The sequence below is a fragment of the Sebastes fasciatus genome, chromosome 17 (assembly GCF_043250625.1).
Source record: "Sebastes fasciatus isolate fSebFas1 chromosome 17, fSebFas1.pri, whole genome shotgun sequence".
Lineage (NCBI taxonomy): Eukaryota > Metazoa > Chordata > Actinopteri > Perciformes > Sebastidae > Sebastes > Sebastes fasciatus.
In genome coordinates, this window is record NC_133811.1 from 18191306 (window position 1) to 18208991 (window position 17686).

Consider the following 17686-nt stretch of genomic DNA (forward strand, 5'->3'; position numbering starts at 1 on the left):
TAAACATCTTGAATCTTGAATCTTGAATCTTGAACATTATGGAAAATGTAGTGTTTAGCTGAACATAACAAAGAGGAAGGTTTTGACAGGACTTTGTACCACATGGGCTCTCTAACATGGGGTTATTTTGTATCTCTCTCTGTCAGTACACCTATCATACACTGCTCACTTCTCTCTAATTACACACTCACACACACACAAATTGCTAAAATAACAAACATCTCAAAAGTTCCAATATCACATTGATGAAAGCTAAAAAGGGTAACATGTAAAGGCTACAGTTGGTTAAGTAACACTTTTATTTTGTATTCAATTTTATATTACTTAATGAAAAAAAGCATCCGCATACACAAATCTGTGCAAAAATCTTTTTTAATAAGCAAACTTTTGGTCAGAGACCTTTTTCAAGGCAAGAACAGGTAGTAACATTTCATATTAAATACAGTGTATTAGTAGTAGTAGTAGTAGTAGTCTGACACTTCAAGCTTTGTAGACGGTCAAAGGACTAGAACCACTGAGGCCAGTGTTTAAAAAGGTTTCATCAACACAAATTCAACAAGCAAACATTAACATACTTGGAAGTTGTAAAACACATTCTAACAAAAAATGTGAAATATAATGCATCATTCACCAATATTAAGAACAGCTTATATAGACAAGTCAGTTACTGTGTTATATTAACGTCACATTTCATTAATTTGGATCACTAAACCACTCAAAAAGGCTGACTTTGTAAAGGATAATTTCACACAAATGATTATCCGTTGCTATTGAATGTCACCACAGTGGTATTGCATTGAATGTCACAGTATTCTCAGTGTCTGTACACCTATCATACACTGCTCACTTCTCTCTCTAATTCCAAACACACACGACACACACACGACACACGCACGCACGCACGCACGCACAAACACACACACACAAATTGCTAAAATAACAAACATCTCAAAAGTTCAAATATCACATTGATGAAAGCTAAAAAGGGTAATATGTAAAGGCTACAGTTGGTTAAGTAACACTTGGTTGTTCCGCTCATTTGAACTAGATAAAAATATCTTTCCTGATGATGCAATTTTGATTGAAGAAAAGCAAACGGTACTTTAATGTATTGCAAAATGTGGTCGCTTTTGGCAGTTATTATATAAACACAAACATATTAAATCAAAGTTAAAAAATAATCATCACCAATCCAAATGACTTACAAAATCCCATACACAACAATAACTGTGATCGTTTTCAATTTAGTACACAGTAATAAAAAAACAGTTCCAAAAATAGTCAAAGAGGTTAGATGCAAAAAAAGTACTTTGCGTGTCCCACAGTGCAAAGCGTCCAAACAATATTTAGTAATTTAAGGTAGAAAATGTTAGGTGTAACATGATGCTGAGGTTAATATGTTAGTGTTATGGTCCAAATAAGACCATCGTCTCTTTTAAAATCCAGTGCATATTCATGGTTATTGAGGTCTGTTTAAAAATATCTGTTATTAAATACAAGACAAATTTTGTCCTGGTCATCAAAGATCTTCTAGCACTGCCAGAGTACGAGAGAATACACACCACAGTCTGCAGGTCTATGAAGCTTTCAGCTCAATGGTGTTGTTCAAATAGTACAGTATATCGATGCTTGTTGGTGTGTTTTGGAGTCTGCCCTCTAGGATTTATTAAAACCTTGGTGCAACTTTCAATTATTCACAAATTTACTATTCTGTATTCCCTTTGTTGGGTGTACCCTTCACCCTTTCGAGATGGATGCGAATACTCTGTGTTTATTGTTTATTTCCTCCGTTGCCATTCACAAATCTGTTCCTCCCAGAAGCTCTCCTCCGTTTTGTAGGTTGTAAACTTCTCGGTGAATCCCTCTGAGCTGTGGAAGAAAAAGAAGACATAACTATTTAAACATTTCGGATGGAGTTTATGGAAGAGTTGCCACCAATCTGCCTGTTATGAGACTGACCTGCAACGCCATCTGGGACAAAACCACACGAGTCAACAACAGTGCTGTCGTCGTGGTCCTCACTTTGTACAGAAACGCTCTGTAAACAGAAGGAAGCTCAGAGTGATGAATAAAAACATGCACAGCTCTAAAGAGTGACTACACAACAAGCTAGAATCACTGACTGTTTTACTGACAGTAGGAAAAGCACACGTGTAAATAATAAAATGAACGACAGCTGACTTTCAGTGTCCTGGTATTGTGTATGCTGACTCGCTGTCACCCTGCACGACTTACTGAGACATTTGAATAGAACAAATCGTTAATGTTATTTGTAACACCTGTTCTTTTCCTACTGTGACAACTCAAAATGTCTGCTGTGAAAAGGGTTTATGGTGGCTTTCACTACAACAACAGAAGTCCACAAAACAAGATTTTCAGCTGGTTTTTAATCACTCTTAAAACATTTTTGTAAATGAAAACCTAATGGAAGCTTTCAATCAAGAACCAAAGCAAAATCTCACCTTCATTTTTTTTTGCTCGTACCACATCATCCCATATAAACACAGAAGTGTGATGAGTGCCTAAAAATGTACAAGAGGATGCAAAACAATTTGGATTAAACACTTTTTTTTCCCAAGCACATGAGAAAAAATACACAAAATGAGCAAAGAAATTAGAAACCCTAAAGTTGCATATGCATTGCAACATATTTAACAGATCCATGCTATAGCAACAATGTGTACACACTTGCTTTGCATGTGAACAGGCTAGGAAGAATGAACATAGCTACGCCTGTAGAGTTTTTAGAGGTGCCAAATTCAGTGATGTACAGTGACTACCATTGGGGATAAACTCATGAGCAACATCCATAGAAAGAAATGCAGCATTCATGTTTGCGTAGTCAGTGTAGTGGCATTATGTCTGGATCCCCAAATAAGCCACAAACGAGCTCTAGGCACAGTAACTTCAGTCCGACGTGAGTGACAGAAGATGTAATCCAGTTTAAAAAAGCGTTTACTGAAAAAAGTTGTAAATTATACTGTGTCCGACGGTAGAAAAAATATATACTCTCGTGCATAGCGCAGCTCTCTGCTCAACTCTACTGCACATAATGTCACTATATCAAAGGGAGCGTCAATCATCAAAATTCAATATACATACATTTGTCTTTATACCTTTAATACATTACCTATGTCAGCTACAATGACTAGAAATTATGAATTTTGCATGTTTTGTGAGTTAACTTGTATTCACACATTGTGGCTCTTACAGTCAGCTTTAAAACACGCTACCGGTCCCTGACACACTTCACTGTGACTGTTACGAAACAACTGTTATCAGAAACAACTAGCAGAGGTAAGGCCTGATATATCCACTCCTTTTACTTATATTCCTCCTTTTTAATACTTGTCCACGAAGGCGTGTGTAGTATGCATTAACAGTGGTTGGTGTCCCTTTTTGAAAAGGCACATGAGGACATTGCAGTGTTATCAAATTTACACAGGAAGTATAGTTGCATAATACTAATACATCTGTGCTGGACTTACTGAAGTGAAACATATCCTCAATTAGTCCACACACACACACATGCACACTTGTTTTTTCTTACCACACACAGCAGCCACAGGAGCACAGAGAGAATTTGTGTCTTGGAAAACAAGTCGTGACCAAATTTCACACAAGTAAGAGCCTCAAGGAAAGCGATGGCCCTAAAGGGAAATATAAGAGCATCAGATAAATGGTATGGTTACCATGGATATGTTTGTATTTTACAATGGCCCCAGCTCTTGGCAACACCATTTCATTGCAGTGCAGCTTCTCTGTCAATGCATAACACTCATACTGGTCCAAATGCATGTGCTCTGTATTATTGTTGCCCAGCCGTTCAAACCCATTACAAGATTCACTCGCCATACCGCTGTGGGAGACGCAATGCAATTGTAAAGGTTACACCTCGGAGAGAGAGAGCAGCTTCAATGTTAAGTAATTCATGCAGATGGAGGGAGCCCGTCTCGTTGCTATGGAAACTAGAGCAGACTGAGGGCATTAGCAGCTTTGTGTCTGAGGTGAGGTGAATAACTATATTATGTTATGAATTTCAATGGAAGCACGCTGTTATAAAGCTGAATTTAAAAGCTCGCCCATTCATTTGTCAACAACACTAAAATGGCTTGTACGACCTGGAAAAACCTGCAGGCTGATAACACAGTGGGCTTGTGGCCAAAACAGTAGTGGTTTAAGTGTGGACTGCTATCAGTCTGGCTGAGCTGTTGCCACTTGTTTGATGTGTTCATTCACTGATAAGCTGTAGCTGAGCGGGAACTTTGATTGGTTGCCATATTTGAATCTACAACATTCCTCGTCGCGCCTGCCAATACATTTCAACCATAAACCATAAACAGGAACAGACCAGTAACACGTGTCCTCAAGTTGCTGTTCTGATTTGTCTGATTAAGCACAGGGATAGCCAACCAGCCTGGGCACAGCCCCTTCATCGTGATATACAGTATGTCAGCTAGATCAAAGAAAGCCTACCAGACTCTGGACAAAGTTCAGTGTCAGTCTGCTTACCAGACTACAATGCTAAAACCATGCGATTTAACAGACAAGTGAATTTGACTCAAGATATGGCACATAGTAGATTGAAAAAAGAAATGAGTAAAACTGAAAATGTTATGACAGTCCTTCAAAGAATTGCTACTGGGTGAACACCACATTTTCAAAAACTACTATTAACGCAGCTAGTTTCTAGTAGTGTTGATACGATACTGGAATTTCTAACTTTGATAAAATACCAGGAAAAATATTGATATTTGATACCATTTTCAATACCAGGGGGAAAAATCAACACAACATTGAGGGCATAAAATTCGCGATTTGTATTAGAAGACTCAACTCGCCGTCGGAGAGAAGAGAGTTACAGTGGAAAATGAGTACTGAAACCGTTTCAGATAGTGAGTGTCGATATGTATCGAAACACTAGTTTCTAAACAAGTGAAAGACATGAACTGATAGGACAAAAGATACTTACCCAAACACCCAGCATTGCGTGCCAACTCGTTTACACCGAGTGTCTGTCAGATATGCATAATATTGTCTGAAAAAAGTGGGAAAAAAATAGGAAATTTGAACTTTCCAGGAAAAAGTAAGGATTTAAGGTTTCCACACAGACTTAAAGGAACAGTGTGTAGCATTTTGGGGGATCTAATAGCAGGAATATAATATAATATAATATTCATAACTATGTTTTCATTAGTGTATAATCACCTGAAACTAAGAATTGTTGTGTTTTCGTTAGCTTAGAATGAGCCCTTCATATCTACATAGGGAGCGGGTCCTCTTCAAAGAGTCCACCATGCTGCTCCGCCATGTTTTAAACAGCCCAGAACGGACAAACCAAACACCGGCTCTAGAGAGGGTGTTTCACCGTAGTTCTCCGACACGCTTGTGAAACTGCGATAATGTGAGCTGCAGAGTGCAAAACTGTGGTACCGCCAGCCGCCGTCTGACTTCCGTTGCTCCTAAAGTGGTGTTACTATGGTAAGGATGACTTCTGAGCAAGGCGAACGGCGTTACCACGGTTGTGCACTTGGCGGCTCACATTACCACAGTCTTGGAAAGGGAGGAGTGAGTGGAGGGGTACTCGCGTGTCATCAAGTACGCTAGATGTTGCCAAATCCTACACACTGTACCTTTAAATGTCAGAAAGCATCTCAAACAGCCACCACTCCCCCCCCCCCCCCTGTTATGCCAAACCAGGTAGTATTTGTTTAAGGTAGAATTTAAATCTAGTGTATCACATTTATTGTTGCTCATAGGTGTTGTTGAAGGTTGAACATACCGTACGGTGGGTGCAGTGATGGCTGAAATGAGGAGGATGCGACACCAGCTGAGAGCGTGAGACGCCTGGAAGACGAAGACGTGCTTGAGGAAGAATATGTTCAACTCTGTCAGCTGTTAAGATAGAGGATGTGAGACAGACAAGATTAAAGGCTTTCTTATGGACATTTTGTATGTTTGCTGCCAAGTGTGAGCAGCAGGGTGACATAGTGAAGGGGGAGCTTTTTCTAGAATATTTGATTCATTGTTTAATTAAAAAAAAAAGATAATGAACAGATACAGCTGTAATAGCGAGGTCAATCTAACAAGCAAGTGGAAGGTCAAAGAGTACAGTACCTGCCATAGGATCATAAAGAGATAGATGCCTGCGAGCCTCTGCAAGGAGGACTTGGGGTCTAACCAGCGCACATAAGTCCAGCTGGCCGGGGTGAACTGGAGCACGGCTCGCTTTATCTTCCCTGTGGTGGTGTGGATTTCCCTGAACAGAGTATTTGCGCTTTTGAGGATATGGAGATACACAGACACACATGCAGCATTCTAGTATCATAAACTATCTATTTTCTGTGAGAACAATCAAGTAAATGATTCTAATGGGAATATGCCTGATTTTATAGCTGTATCAAACGAAAAGAACATGAAAAAAGACCTCTAACTACCAATTATACCTTAAACTTTTACATTGTTTTGGGTTGTTTTTAAGGACAGAGGAAATAAAAGAAAAAAGACAAAGGAAAAGAACACAAGCTTCACTGACTTGATGCTGGCCCAGCGGTACGTCCTCATCTCCAAAAACCGGCAGGCGTTCATGCCCAGCCAGATGCCTCCTCCATTACACAACAGTATGTCAAGTATCACCTGATCCCACCAGCACTCCGCAAAGTTTGGCAGCAGGTGCATGAAGAATAGCTGTGAAAAAAGAAAAAACATAGAGAACCGAGTGAAGATCAAATCAAATCTTTGAGTCTCATTTTACTTTTACTGGTTTGATTTCCTTTGTTTATATATACATTTTTAATGAGCATGAGACCCAAGATTTCCATTGCCTACGACTGCTTGCTGTAATTTTTGTGCACATGACCAATAAAGAAACTTGAAACTTGAAACTTGATATGGTGAAAGACACAAAAAGCTTTTTTTTCAATCAAAGGACTAAATTTCTGTCCGGTTATTTGACCGATTCTAGCACCTTGTTGGCCTCGGGACCTGTGATGCAGTCGATTCTGTGATGAGTAAATCTGGTATTAGGCTAAATCCTGTTATCTAATCCCGTCAAGGCAGCAGCAATTGTTATGTGCAGAAACTCCTGCTCATACTACTGCTTTGTTACAATTTGTTTGTTTCTCCCAAACAAACAATTCTTGTTGCCTGCACAGGCCGAGCTGAAGCAATGTAGCGCACCTGCGCCTGTGATCACTACAAATTACAAGTAATGACTACTTTTTATATGACCTTGTAGACTGCATTTCTGTTCCTTGGACAGCTGTGATTCATGTGACAGATTTTAACACATGCAGATCAAGTCCAGCCGCATCTGAACACATGCGTATTACCTCAGTGAGCTCCCAGGTGATGCTGATGGTCCAGCAGACGCTGTAGCTGCGGATGAGCAGAGCCTTCAAGGCCCAGCCTGCAAAGTGGCCGAATGCGAAGATGTCGAAGTGGCTCAGGATCCGATCCCATGTTATCACCGTACAGTTCACAGCATATTCCTGGAAGGGGAAATGTGACTGAATTATAGAAACACAACAGCAACTAAAAAATGAAAACAGTTTTACAGCTGGAAATGAAGAGCTGGAAGTGTTCTCATCTTAATTTACTATAATCCAAAAACATACATACATATACAGTTTCTTAAGATAGCAAGAAAATGTGTCTGAGAATAACAGGGAACCGACAGAGAGACGCCTTCTCCATCCATTCTGACATCTTCTAACATTTAGTATTAGATGTGGTGTGAGCTCTGAGGGTTCAGATGACATGAGTTTTGAAACCATCCTCACCATAATGTCGGCCTCCCGTTTGGCATAGCGCAGATTTGGGTCCACCCAGTACATCAGCATCTTTACTTGGTCCCAGTTGAGGAAGATGAGGAAGACGAGAAACAGGAAGTACAGAACACTGAGGCCTACCGGGGACAGGAGAAAGTGAGTGAGGAGGATGTAGAAAAATTAAAACTGGATCCAAGCAGAAAAATGAGGTTAATGTGAATGATGCAAAGCGAGTGAGACACTCACCAAACACCATTCGCCATATTGCAGGGTGCGGCCTGGTAAAAGGTCCTGATGAAGAAAGCATCATATCGGTAACTAACTTGTGCTGTGTTTGCATTATTCATAGTAGAGGCACATTTGACAAAAAAAAGTCTCAACTCAAGTTCCAGTGAGGATTTTTCCAGAGTCACTAACCGCATCTCATGGTCTTCCTCAGTAGATGGAGTTTGCTTAGTTGTCATGGAGATATGCAGCTTCCTCTATAAGACCACCTGTTATCACGTCAAGTTTGACATCTATGCTATCTCCCTGACAATTTAGCAAGCTCTCTCAACGGAAGACTATTAAGATGCGGTTGAAAGCTCTGGAATAAAGTTAGTCATTGAACCTCAAGTTAAGATTTTTCAACAATAAATGTTCCCACTGACTCACACACTGACAAATGTTTAGACTGGCATTTTGTCTTTTTATCTGATATTTGTGTGAACAATTATTTTTATAATCTGAGATCATTCTCAGACATTCTCAGATAAACAACATACAATAGTGCAATGGTGCAATGGGCAGGCAGCAGAAGGTTAGTTACAGTGGACAAGACAAGAACATAGCATGGGCTGGGACTTAAAATCACACAGCATTTAATGATGGAGCCAGTGTAAAGTTTAATTACATAGCTTACCATTAGGAAAGGCCAGGACACTGATGACCAAGAAGAAGGAGACAGCCACCAACAGACCAACTCGGAGGTTGTTGTCAGAGTGCTCATCATCCCTGTTAACATCACAATATCATATCATATCATATACATATATATATATATATATATATATATATGTATATATGTATATATGTATATATATATACATATATATATACATATATATATATATGTATATATATATATATATATGTATATATGTATATATATACATATACATATATATACATATACATGTATACATGTATATATATATATACACACATATATACATATACATACATATATATACATATATATATATACATACATACATACATATATACACATATATATACATACATACATATATACACATATATATACATACATACATATATATACATATACATATATATATGTATATAAACATATATACATATACATATATATGTATATGTACTCTTAGCTTTTAAAACATGTATTAAACAGCATTTGTATTTAGAAAAAAGTTCAGTTTCCACACTGTAGTTTACCTTGTAAACACAAAGTACATGAGGCTGAGCACAGTGACTGTCAGCAGTGTGATGGTGTGAGGCTTATAGAAGAAATCAAGGCAGATTTCGTCCACTTGTTGCTCGTTTATATTTCGGAAATGTAACTTATAGTTGAGATCTTCCTTCCGAGGTGTTCGGGGATCCACGACGGCTGCCATGTTGCTGTTATAAGGCTACGTTTTCTTACTTTCGTAATGTTTTGACGGCTAAAACTAGAAAAAGCAGATAGACAAGTTGAACTGACGATGACAGCCCCCATGAACCCTGACGACGGACCGAGCCATAGAGCGAATAGGGGTGTTTTTTAGGTGAAAATATGTATTCTCGCATTAACCACAATAAATAGTACAATCCGGCAATACAATAACGTATTCATTTTTAACTATCGTCCAATTATTCAATTAAATTAAGCTTTTTTTAATTTCATATCCTCATAAGTATATTACATGCATTTAGTGATACCCACAAAGATGACGTTGTGGTATATCCCACAATGGAACACTTCCGTGAAGTCGGACCGAACCAAGAGGAAATAGGGGTGTTTATAGGTGAAAATATACGTTCTCACATTAACCACAACAAATAGTACAATCCGGCAATATAATAACATATGATTTTTTTTACAACTTTCGTCCACTTATTCAATTAAATTCAGCTTTTTTAAATGTTATATTCTCATAAGTATATTACACGCATTTAGTGGTACCCAGAAATATGTCGTTGTGGTACATCCCACAATGGGGCACTTCCGTGAAGTACACGTGAAAACAGTTGACATTGTGCGACACCTTGGTGGATGATTAAAGAGCTGAGTTGAGGATACAATCATCGTGAGTAAAAGTTAAAACCCTAAAAACAATATGTTGGCTTTGGCCTAACGTTAGCCTCTTGTAGGACAACAATGCGGTCTCAAAGTTATGTTTCATATCTTACCTGCATTAATAAATAACAAATGTTAAGGTAGATCATTCTAATTGCCTCTGTAGATATGAATGACTCTTTGTTTCTTTCTACACGCCATCACACTACAGTAAACAAACAAAACAAAACAAAAATATACAGTTACAAACACTATGGCTGTTACAGGAAGTGGCAAATATATGCATGTTTCAGATCAGTCCTTCACTGCTCGTTTATTATTTAAATGCAAGTTGGAAGGATAATAATGGCAATGTCCTTGCATTTTTATAAGTAGGTCTAATTAGACTGTATACTGCACTCTCAATATATGCACATAAAACCACCTCTGTATGTAAAGTACCTTGCTATCCATACAATCATTTATTCCAGCATTCTTTGCATTTGTAAAGGACGTTTAGAGTAACAATCTGATCTGTAATATAGATCGTTTTTTGTCTACCTCTCACCTGTTTATAATAGCTACATGTTTAAGTTGTCAGTAGCACGTTGAATCTGATTCTGATTGTTGATGGTATCAGACACGGTGGATTGTACTTGGCTAGAGATAATAATAGTAATTCCTATACTGAATGGCCCCTCAAACCATGATACTTTTTATTTCTTGCAGAATCACCATGGCTTCATCCTGCACACAGCTGTGTCTACAATGCAGAAGTCTCCTTTGCTCCAAGACAGTGGCTAGTACCTGTCGGTATTACACACAAGTCCGCCATTGCATTACAGTTACAGGGGTACCCACCAAAATCCTAAATGGATCCTCAATTATCAAGGGGAATCAAACTACAACTCAGGCAAGACAGAGGTGGAAACAACAGATGTTCTGTTACAGCGACTTGGCCGCCAAACATCTGGCAACTGAGGTTAAGGAAGCCAAGGATGTTGAAGAAACGTCTAGAGCTGATGTTGTAGCGTACAAGAGCCCCCTGTTGCCAATCAGAGATGCTGTGCCGGTGACTGAAAGCCAGATTTCATTAGGTACATAATGGTTTGCTGTTGCTGACTAAAAAACCTTTTCATTTAGCATTAGAATTCAATTTAAATGTTTGTTTTTTATCTTGAGAGGAAGTTGATTACATCTGTATTTTGTTTCTGTACCAGATCTGGATGCTGCTGCTGCTGCTGAGATTTCAGCATTAGAGGTGATCAGTGATAAAGAGGCTGTCACTATATCTGTTCATTCTGCCATGCCTCCTGCCTCCACCTCTCTTAGTGACTATGTTGACCAGTCTGAGACACTCAGCAAACTGGTACAGCTAGGTAATTAAACTGCAGACTTTCAAAATATTGTTGAGAACAATGCACATCATATTGACTTGTAATTTGGAAGCATATGCAGATTTATTGTGATACAGGCAATGATCTTAAAAGGGTGACTTAACCCAAATCTGTCTCCTAGTTATCATTCATCCTCTCATTGCAGGTGTAAACCTGTTTAAGCTTGAACAAAGGCCCAACGTGGGCTCCATGCTACTGAGGCTCAACTTCAACACAGATGTGGCCCCAAGGCTGCTGTTCCTCAAACAGATTGGGGTGGAGCACTCTCGCTTTGGATTTATCATCACGCACAACCCCTTCTTTCTCACGGAGAGTTTGGAAAACCTACAGTCCAGGTGACATAAAGGGATCTCAGAAACATCGCATGCCTTTATATTTGCCAAAGTTCTTTATGCTAAATGAAATCAGTCTGATAAGAGAAGTCACAGAAAACTATGTAGCCGTAATAAAGTGTATACTGTAGTAGTAACAGGTCAGGTCATTTTCCTTCTCTGCAGCTGCATCTGCCATGATACTGTCTTAATAATGTTCTCTTTTTTGTTGTTTGCAAAGGGTGAACTACCTCAAGTCAAAGAAGTTCAGTAATGAGACTGTTGCATCCATGGTGTCCAGAGCTCCATATCTGCTTAACTTCAGTGTGAAGAGGCTGGACAACAGACTGGGCTTCTATCAGCAGCAGCTCAAGCTCAGTGCTTCTAATGTAAGTTAACTGATGTAGGAGGTCTCTCATTGAGAAGCCCCTTTTTCACAAAAATAAATTGTAACTTTGTATAGTAGACAAAGGAATGGCAAATCATAGCCGGTTTTGTTTCTCTCTTCAGACACGGGACATTGTAGCTCGTCTGCCCAGATTGCTGTGTGGCAGTTTGGAGCCTGTTAAAGAAAACTTGAAGGTACTGAATGACGAAAGACATTATGAGAACACATTGTTTGAGTAATCTCGAGTGCTGTGTTTAAATACTTTTTGTAAATGTGTTCCACACAGGTGTGTGAGATAGAGCTCGGCTTTAAGGAAAATGAGATCCAACACATAATTATCGCCGTCCCAAAAGTGCTGACTGCCAATAAACGGAAGCTAACCCAAATATTTGACTTGGTCCACAACATCATGAAGGTGCCCCACAACCTGATCACCAAGTTCCCACAGGTATATTGACAGCTGTTGGTTGTTGATTTTTTTACTTTTTTGAAAACAAATGAGTTAATTTCCTTTTGTATTTTGTCCATATTCAGAATTATAACTTGAACATCTGATATATCCTCCCATAGGTCTTCAATTCCAAGTACTTGCGTATCAGAGAGCGCCACCTGTTCCTCGAGTACCTTGGAAAGGCTCAGTATGACCCAACTCTGCCCAACTACATCGCCCTGGACCGCCTGGTGTCCTTGCCTGATGAGACTTTTTGCACTGAGTTGGCTTTGGCCACATTAGAAGATTTTTATTCGTTCCAAAAAACGCTTTGATTCTCCAGGAGGGGACATTGAAAGGACTTCAGAAAACAAGTGGTCAAGCGCACAGAATAAAAACTATAATGTCAGACACATGCAGACATGAAGGTTTTTGAACATATAGAGCATCAGCTGAGTTTGAAATACATTTGCTTTGTAAATGTAATGTTTAATAAATGTATATCTGCACTTCTGATTGAAATACCGCTCTTATTTACCAAAACTGTCATTCTAAATCTAATCTAAAGAGACTGTTAATGTGATAAAAGTTATGTTCAGTACAGTGCCTGTAAAACATTTGTGGGGCTGTGTATAAAATGATCGGTCATGTATTGAGAACGGCCTGTAATGAGAGTGGATTTTAAAGGATCAGGTCTCACTTGTGTGAAATGTAACAATGTTTGGGTGACCAAATTGGCGCAGTATCGGATGTCAGGTAACAATAATTAGGCACAGAGAGCCAGGAAATTCCACTAAAAAAATGATTTTATTTCAGATGAACTTCCCCTTTATCATCATCAAATGGTGTATCAGCATTAAATACACAAACAAAGGGAGATGCATGACATAAATCAGCATTGCACATTCATCTACTCAATCGTCAGTATTATCAAAGCAAAGTCAAATAATATTTGAACACAAACAATATTCCAGTACATGGAATTGAATCATTAAGTGAAGACAGGCATGACATTATCAAAGTGATAAACCTGAAGACTAACTCGCTTCAGACACACTGGATGAAACGGGCACATGTCTGGCTGGTGGCAGGGCAAACAGAAATATTCTTCCTCCTACCCTCCTATTATAAGAGCACTGATTATGTGTGGATTGAGGTGAGCCTGTGGCTCCTCTCTGAGCTCATTAGGATGATGGCAGACATGAAACCATTTCTAACAAAAAAAACTACTACTCCGTGCTACTCAATACTTCTGCTCCACTACATTTCAAAGTGGAATATTGTACTTTTTACTCCACTGCATTTGTCAGAAAGCAATAGTCTCAGCAGATTTAGATATTACATACAAAACATAAAGTCAGTGTATACAGTATGAATGCATTGTTATTCTGTAGATTGTTACTACCCAATATAGTTCTGAAAAGCACTTAAAATACTGTTTGCATGTGAATGCATCAGGAATACTGATAAATTAAGAAAACAATAGCATAACACTGAAAGGAGTCAGTCCACTACATAATTGGTACTTGAGGTTCATTTGGTGCAATTATTAAACTGGTTACTACTTAAATACAATTTTGCATGCAGAGTTTTTACTTGTAATGGGGTGTTTTTACATTCTGGTACAGCTACATTTACTTCCACTGTAATTGCCCTTCCTTCATATGAAATCAGTCTTGATTAAAGGTCCCATATCATGCTCATTTTCAGGTTCATACTTGTATTTTGTGTTTCTACTGGAACATGTTAACATGCTTTAATGTTCAAAAAAACACTTTATTTTCCTCATACTGTCTGCCTGAATATACCTGTATTTACCCACTGCTTTAAACGCTCCGTTTTAGTGCATTTCAATAGAATTGCAACGGAATTGCATTGCTAGGCAACAGTTCGGGTCAATGTCTACTTCCTGTCAGCTGATGTTATTTACATACACTGCAACAGGAAATAAACTGTGGGACCCATTTAGAATGTTTATGTTTAAAACTGTGTAATGATGTATATGTTGTATATTTGTGACATCACAAAAGGACAGAAATTCTGACAGCTTGTTTCAAACGCACAATTTCTGAATACGGGCTGTGTTTATTTCTCCGTATATTGAGTGTTTTGATGGTTTAACAGTATTTATAAAGCACTTAAACCTGCTTTATAATGTAAAAGACCTGAAAATCTCACTTTTTACAATATGGGACCTTTAAAGGGACTATTTGTAACTTTGTACGCGCATAAATGTAGCGGGTCGTCGCATATGCGCGTTCGCGTGTAGCCGCTGTACCCTCCTCCTCTGCCTGCTCGCCTTCACTCAGACAGCTCAGCTCGCTCCACCTCTAGACGTGAACGCGCGTTCACTACACACTGCAGAAGAGTTAGTTTAGCTCTGAGAATATCTAGTGAATGTACAGGGGACGTTTGTGCAGAAATAACTGCTGCAGCTCCTCCAGACCAACAGAGGTTTTCCGTGTCTTGTGAAGTGACGGAGCTCTACAGAAATTTACGTTGTCTTCTCGTTACCGACCGGGTGCCGGTGTCTCCTCTGCTCTCTCCGGCTGTGGGCGGAGAGAGCAGAGGAGACACGCTGCAGAGCCCCGCTGCCTCAGCCTGCACTTAGGCAGGAAAAGCCAACACTAGGATCAGATCTAAATCATGTTCATGGAGAGACCTTCGTCTGGTCAGCTAACATTACTGCCAAGCAGCTGAAATATAGAGTGATATTGTGGTTTTAGCTGACTTGTGTCGCCTCACTGTTTTGAGTGATGCTCGTTCAGGTATATTGAGAGCGAGCGACGCTGACTTTCGTTGATTTCACGGCCACAGGTGTCGCTGTTAAGAAGCATTTCTGAAAGTTACAAATAGTCTCTTTAAATCCTAAAGATAACCATTATGTATTTCCGTTTAGTTTACGCGTGGTTTGACCTATCATTTCAAAAACGTTACTTTATTTTATGGAGTTTTATTATTCCTGAAGTTAAAATAAGCTGTAAACGCGTCATGTAAAGTTGCGCAATCTCCCATTGACCTGAACTATCCATTACCCATAACGCACCGCGGTCGTTCTCAGTGATTAAACCATGGCGGCGAGGGCACCAGGTAGATGAACATCTCTCTTTAACTCACATTAATGTTGTTAACTAACCTGCTGAACATCGTGTTATACTTGTATGTTGTGCTGCATGTTATACAGTAACACATGATGTTGTGTTATGTTCATTTTGGTGGACTGTTTGTTCCTTTAGGACCATTTGTCTCCTGTGTGTCCTCTAGTGTCCCCGAGCTAACTGATGCTAACTGGCTAGCTAACGTTAGCTTAGCTACTAGCTGCTATAATACAGTAACACATGTTTATGTTACAACTAGACACGTGTTCTGCTGTCCCTTTGGTGATTAAACGCTTCTTAATATCTGATCAAACAGCTGTTATGTTGGTGTTTAGCTGTACCCTCTAGACTCATATGTTAGATAATGTTAGCTCCTTAGCATTACAGCCACTGTTGTTGTTTCATCTGTCCTTCACAATGCTCTTGTTAAATGATCGCAGAAGGGCATGTTATCTTCTGTTTATCATCCAAGGCCTAATGTCTATGAGATAGTAGAGCTTGAACATAGTTAATAACTTGTAAGTCCCCTAATTCACCTTTCTAGGGAGGGGTGGGGGACAAAGGAGGACGGTCTGCAGGACAGATAGTAATGAACACAGTGCACTTACATAGACTAAGCTACTGGAGTTACCCTGCACTATACTCACAACAGTCTCTTCTGCACTATATTCACTGTTTTAATAGTCCTGTATCACAGCTGTTACCCTGCACTATATTCACTTTTAACAGTTTTCTTCATCTCCTTGTATTTTTATATCTGGTATATTTTTTTGTACTTTGCACTACTAACTTTTTAACTGCCTTTTTACTAACATGTTTTACACTATGAAACTGTGATGCTGGAAACTTGAATTTCCCTCGGGATCAATAAAGTTACTATCTATCTATCTATCTATCTATCTATCTATCTATCTTACTTATATGAGGCAACTTTGTACCACTGACTCATTTTCTCGCACATCTGATGGGAACTTAATATTGTGCTCTTCTCTAAAATCAAGTTTGTGCTGCCTGACTGATCCTGTCTGTGTGTCTCTTCCTTGTCATGTTCACAGTGACGACAGGCAGGCTCCTGGTTGGGTTCCGCAAGTGGTATTATAACCTGTGCGGCTTCAACAAGATTGGTAAGCACAAATATCAGTCCATATATTATGAGTATAAAACCTTGCACTCATTTTGAAGTTACAGTATGTCAAGACTACTCTATGAATGTAGGGAGAAATGTATCATTGTCTGTGATGAATATAGCCTATTGTATCATTGGTTTTCCATTTAGCATCTTCAGCATTGCATGTTTTCTCTAACAGGTTTAATGCGTGATGACACAATCCTCGAGGATTCAGATGTGAAAGAGGCCCTGAGGAGGCTTCCCGAGCCCCAGTACAATGACAGGATGTTCAGGGTCAAGAGAGCCCTGGATCTCTCCATGAAGCAGCAGATCCTCCCAAAAGAGCAGTGGACGAAATACGAAGAGGTACTGTACATTAAACTAATTTAAATATGTTTTTTATTCAGAATGGAGGTGGGGTTTAATGTAAAGGCATTATATTATACTACATTGTTTCCTCACCAATCTTAAAATCATTTCACATGCTTACTTTTAACAGATTTACCTACTAAATCATTTTGTAGCCATATGGAAAAAAATGTGAATTCTCAGTGTAAAGTATGAAACTGTTAGTAAATAGAAAATGAACAATACAATTTAGGTTTTGGAGGATCTTTGATCATAATGTCCTCTACCTCTATTTAAAGTCATCAAAATGTTTGAATCTAGAATGATTTGACTTCTTCTTATCTTTTCTCTTTAGGATGACCATTACCTGACACCATATCTGGAGGAGGTGATCCGTGAGAGGAAAGAAAAGGAGGAGTGGATGAAGAAATAGATGGTTCCTGGTCAAAGCTGTTAATCCTCGTCTTCAGTCGGTGCATGGTTGTCCCCTGGTGTTATATATAAAATGAAATCTTACCTATATAAAACTGCTAATTAAAAAAATTGTACATTTTAGAAGATG

At 38.9% G+C, this 17686-nt stretch overlaps 3 protein-coding genes across 4 annotated transcripts; 2 read left to right on the forward strand and 1 right to left on the reverse strand.

The window, feature by feature from the left end:
• Positions 1–354: 354 nt before the first annotated feature.
• Positions 355–9671, reverse strand: ptdss1b (phosphatidylserine synthase 1b). Its single transcript, XM_074613545.1, has 13 exons — positions 9225–9671; positions 8671–8762; positions 8016–8060; positions 7782–7906; positions 7332–7490; positions 6536–6687; positions 6118–6259; positions 5783–5895; positions 4973–5038; positions 3551–3650; positions 2463–2522; positions 1960–2038; positions 355–1869 (listed from the first exon to the last, which is right to left on the reverse strand). Exons 1-13 carry the CDS (start codon positions 9401–9403, stop codon positions 1772–1774), a joined length of 1410 nt encoding a protein of 469 aa, XP_074469646.1. The 5' UTR covers positions 9404–9671; the 3' UTR covers positions 355–1771.
• A 255-nt stretch (positions 9672–9926) lies between these two features.
• On the forward strand, positions 9927–13087 carry mterf3 (mitochondrial transcription termination factor 3). Of its 2 annotated transcripts, none has more exons than XM_074612318.1 (8): positions 9927–10075; positions 10774–11141; positions 11265–11423; positions 11587–11776; positions 11994–12141; positions 12263–12334; positions 12427–12588; positions 12711–13087. In XM_074612318.1, the coding sequence occupies exons 2-8, from the start codon at positions 10781–10783 to the stop codon at positions 12903–12905; spliced, it is 1287 nt and encodes a 428-aa protein (XP_074468419.1). In that variant the 5' UTR covers positions 9927–10075; positions 10774–10780; the 3' UTR covers positions 12906–13087. The 2 variants fall into 2 exon arrangements, with proteins under 2 accessions (XP_074468419.1, XP_074468420.1); XM_074612319.1 differs by having other exon boundaries at positions 10060–10075; positions 10774–10870.
• Positions 13088–15572: 2485 nt separating this feature from the next.
• uqcrb (ubiquinol-cytochrome c reductase binding protein) lies at positions 15573–17682 on the forward strand. Its single transcript, XM_074612330.1, has 4 exons — positions 15573–15660; positions 16724–16792; positions 16976–17142; positions 17480–17682. Exons 1-4 carry the CDS (start codon positions 15642–15644, stop codon positions 17555–17557), a joined length of 333 nt encoding a protein of 110 aa, XP_074468431.1. The 5' UTR covers positions 15573–15641; the 3' UTR covers positions 17558–17682.
• The last annotated feature ends 4 nt before the right edge of the window (positions 17683–17686 follow it).

Excerpts from the sequence above, each read along its gene's own strand:
- mterf3 (XM_074612318.1), top strand. The coding sequence starts at position 10,781 with ATGGCTTCATCCTGCACACAGCTGTGTCTACAATGCAGAAGTCTCCTT. Across the intron at positions 12,142-12,262 it reads TCAAGCTCAGTGCTTCTAAT|ACACGGGACATTGTAGCTCG; the intron begins GTAAGTTAACTG and ends TTCTCTCTTCAG. Across the intron at positions 12,589-12,710 it reads TGATCACCAAGTTCCCACAG|GTCTTCAATTCCAAGTACTT; the intron begins GTATATTGACAG and ends ATCCTCCCATAG.
- ptdss1b (XM_074613545.1), bottom strand. The coding sequence starts at position 9,403 with ATGGCAGCCGTCGTGGATCCCCGAACACCTCGGAAGGAAGATCTCAAC. Across the intron at positions 6,688-7,331 it reads TCACCTGGGAGCTCACTGAG|CTATTCTTCATGCACCTGCT; the intron begins GTAATACGCATG and ends CTTTTTTCACAG. Across the intron at positions 2,523-3,550 it reads TCCTGTGGCTGCTGTGTGTG|GCACTCATCACACTTCTGTG; the intron begins GTAAGAAAAAAC and ends GTACATTTTTAG.
- uqcrb (XM_074612330.1), top strand. Across the intron at positions 16,793-16,975 it reads GTGCGGCTTCAACAAGATTG|GTTTAATGCGTGATGACACA; the intron begins GTAAGCACAAAT and ends TTTCTCTAACAG. Across the intron at positions 17,143-17,479 it reads AGTGGACGAAATACGAAGAG|GATGACCATTACCTGACACC; the intron begins GTACTGTACATT and ends TTTTCTCTTTAG.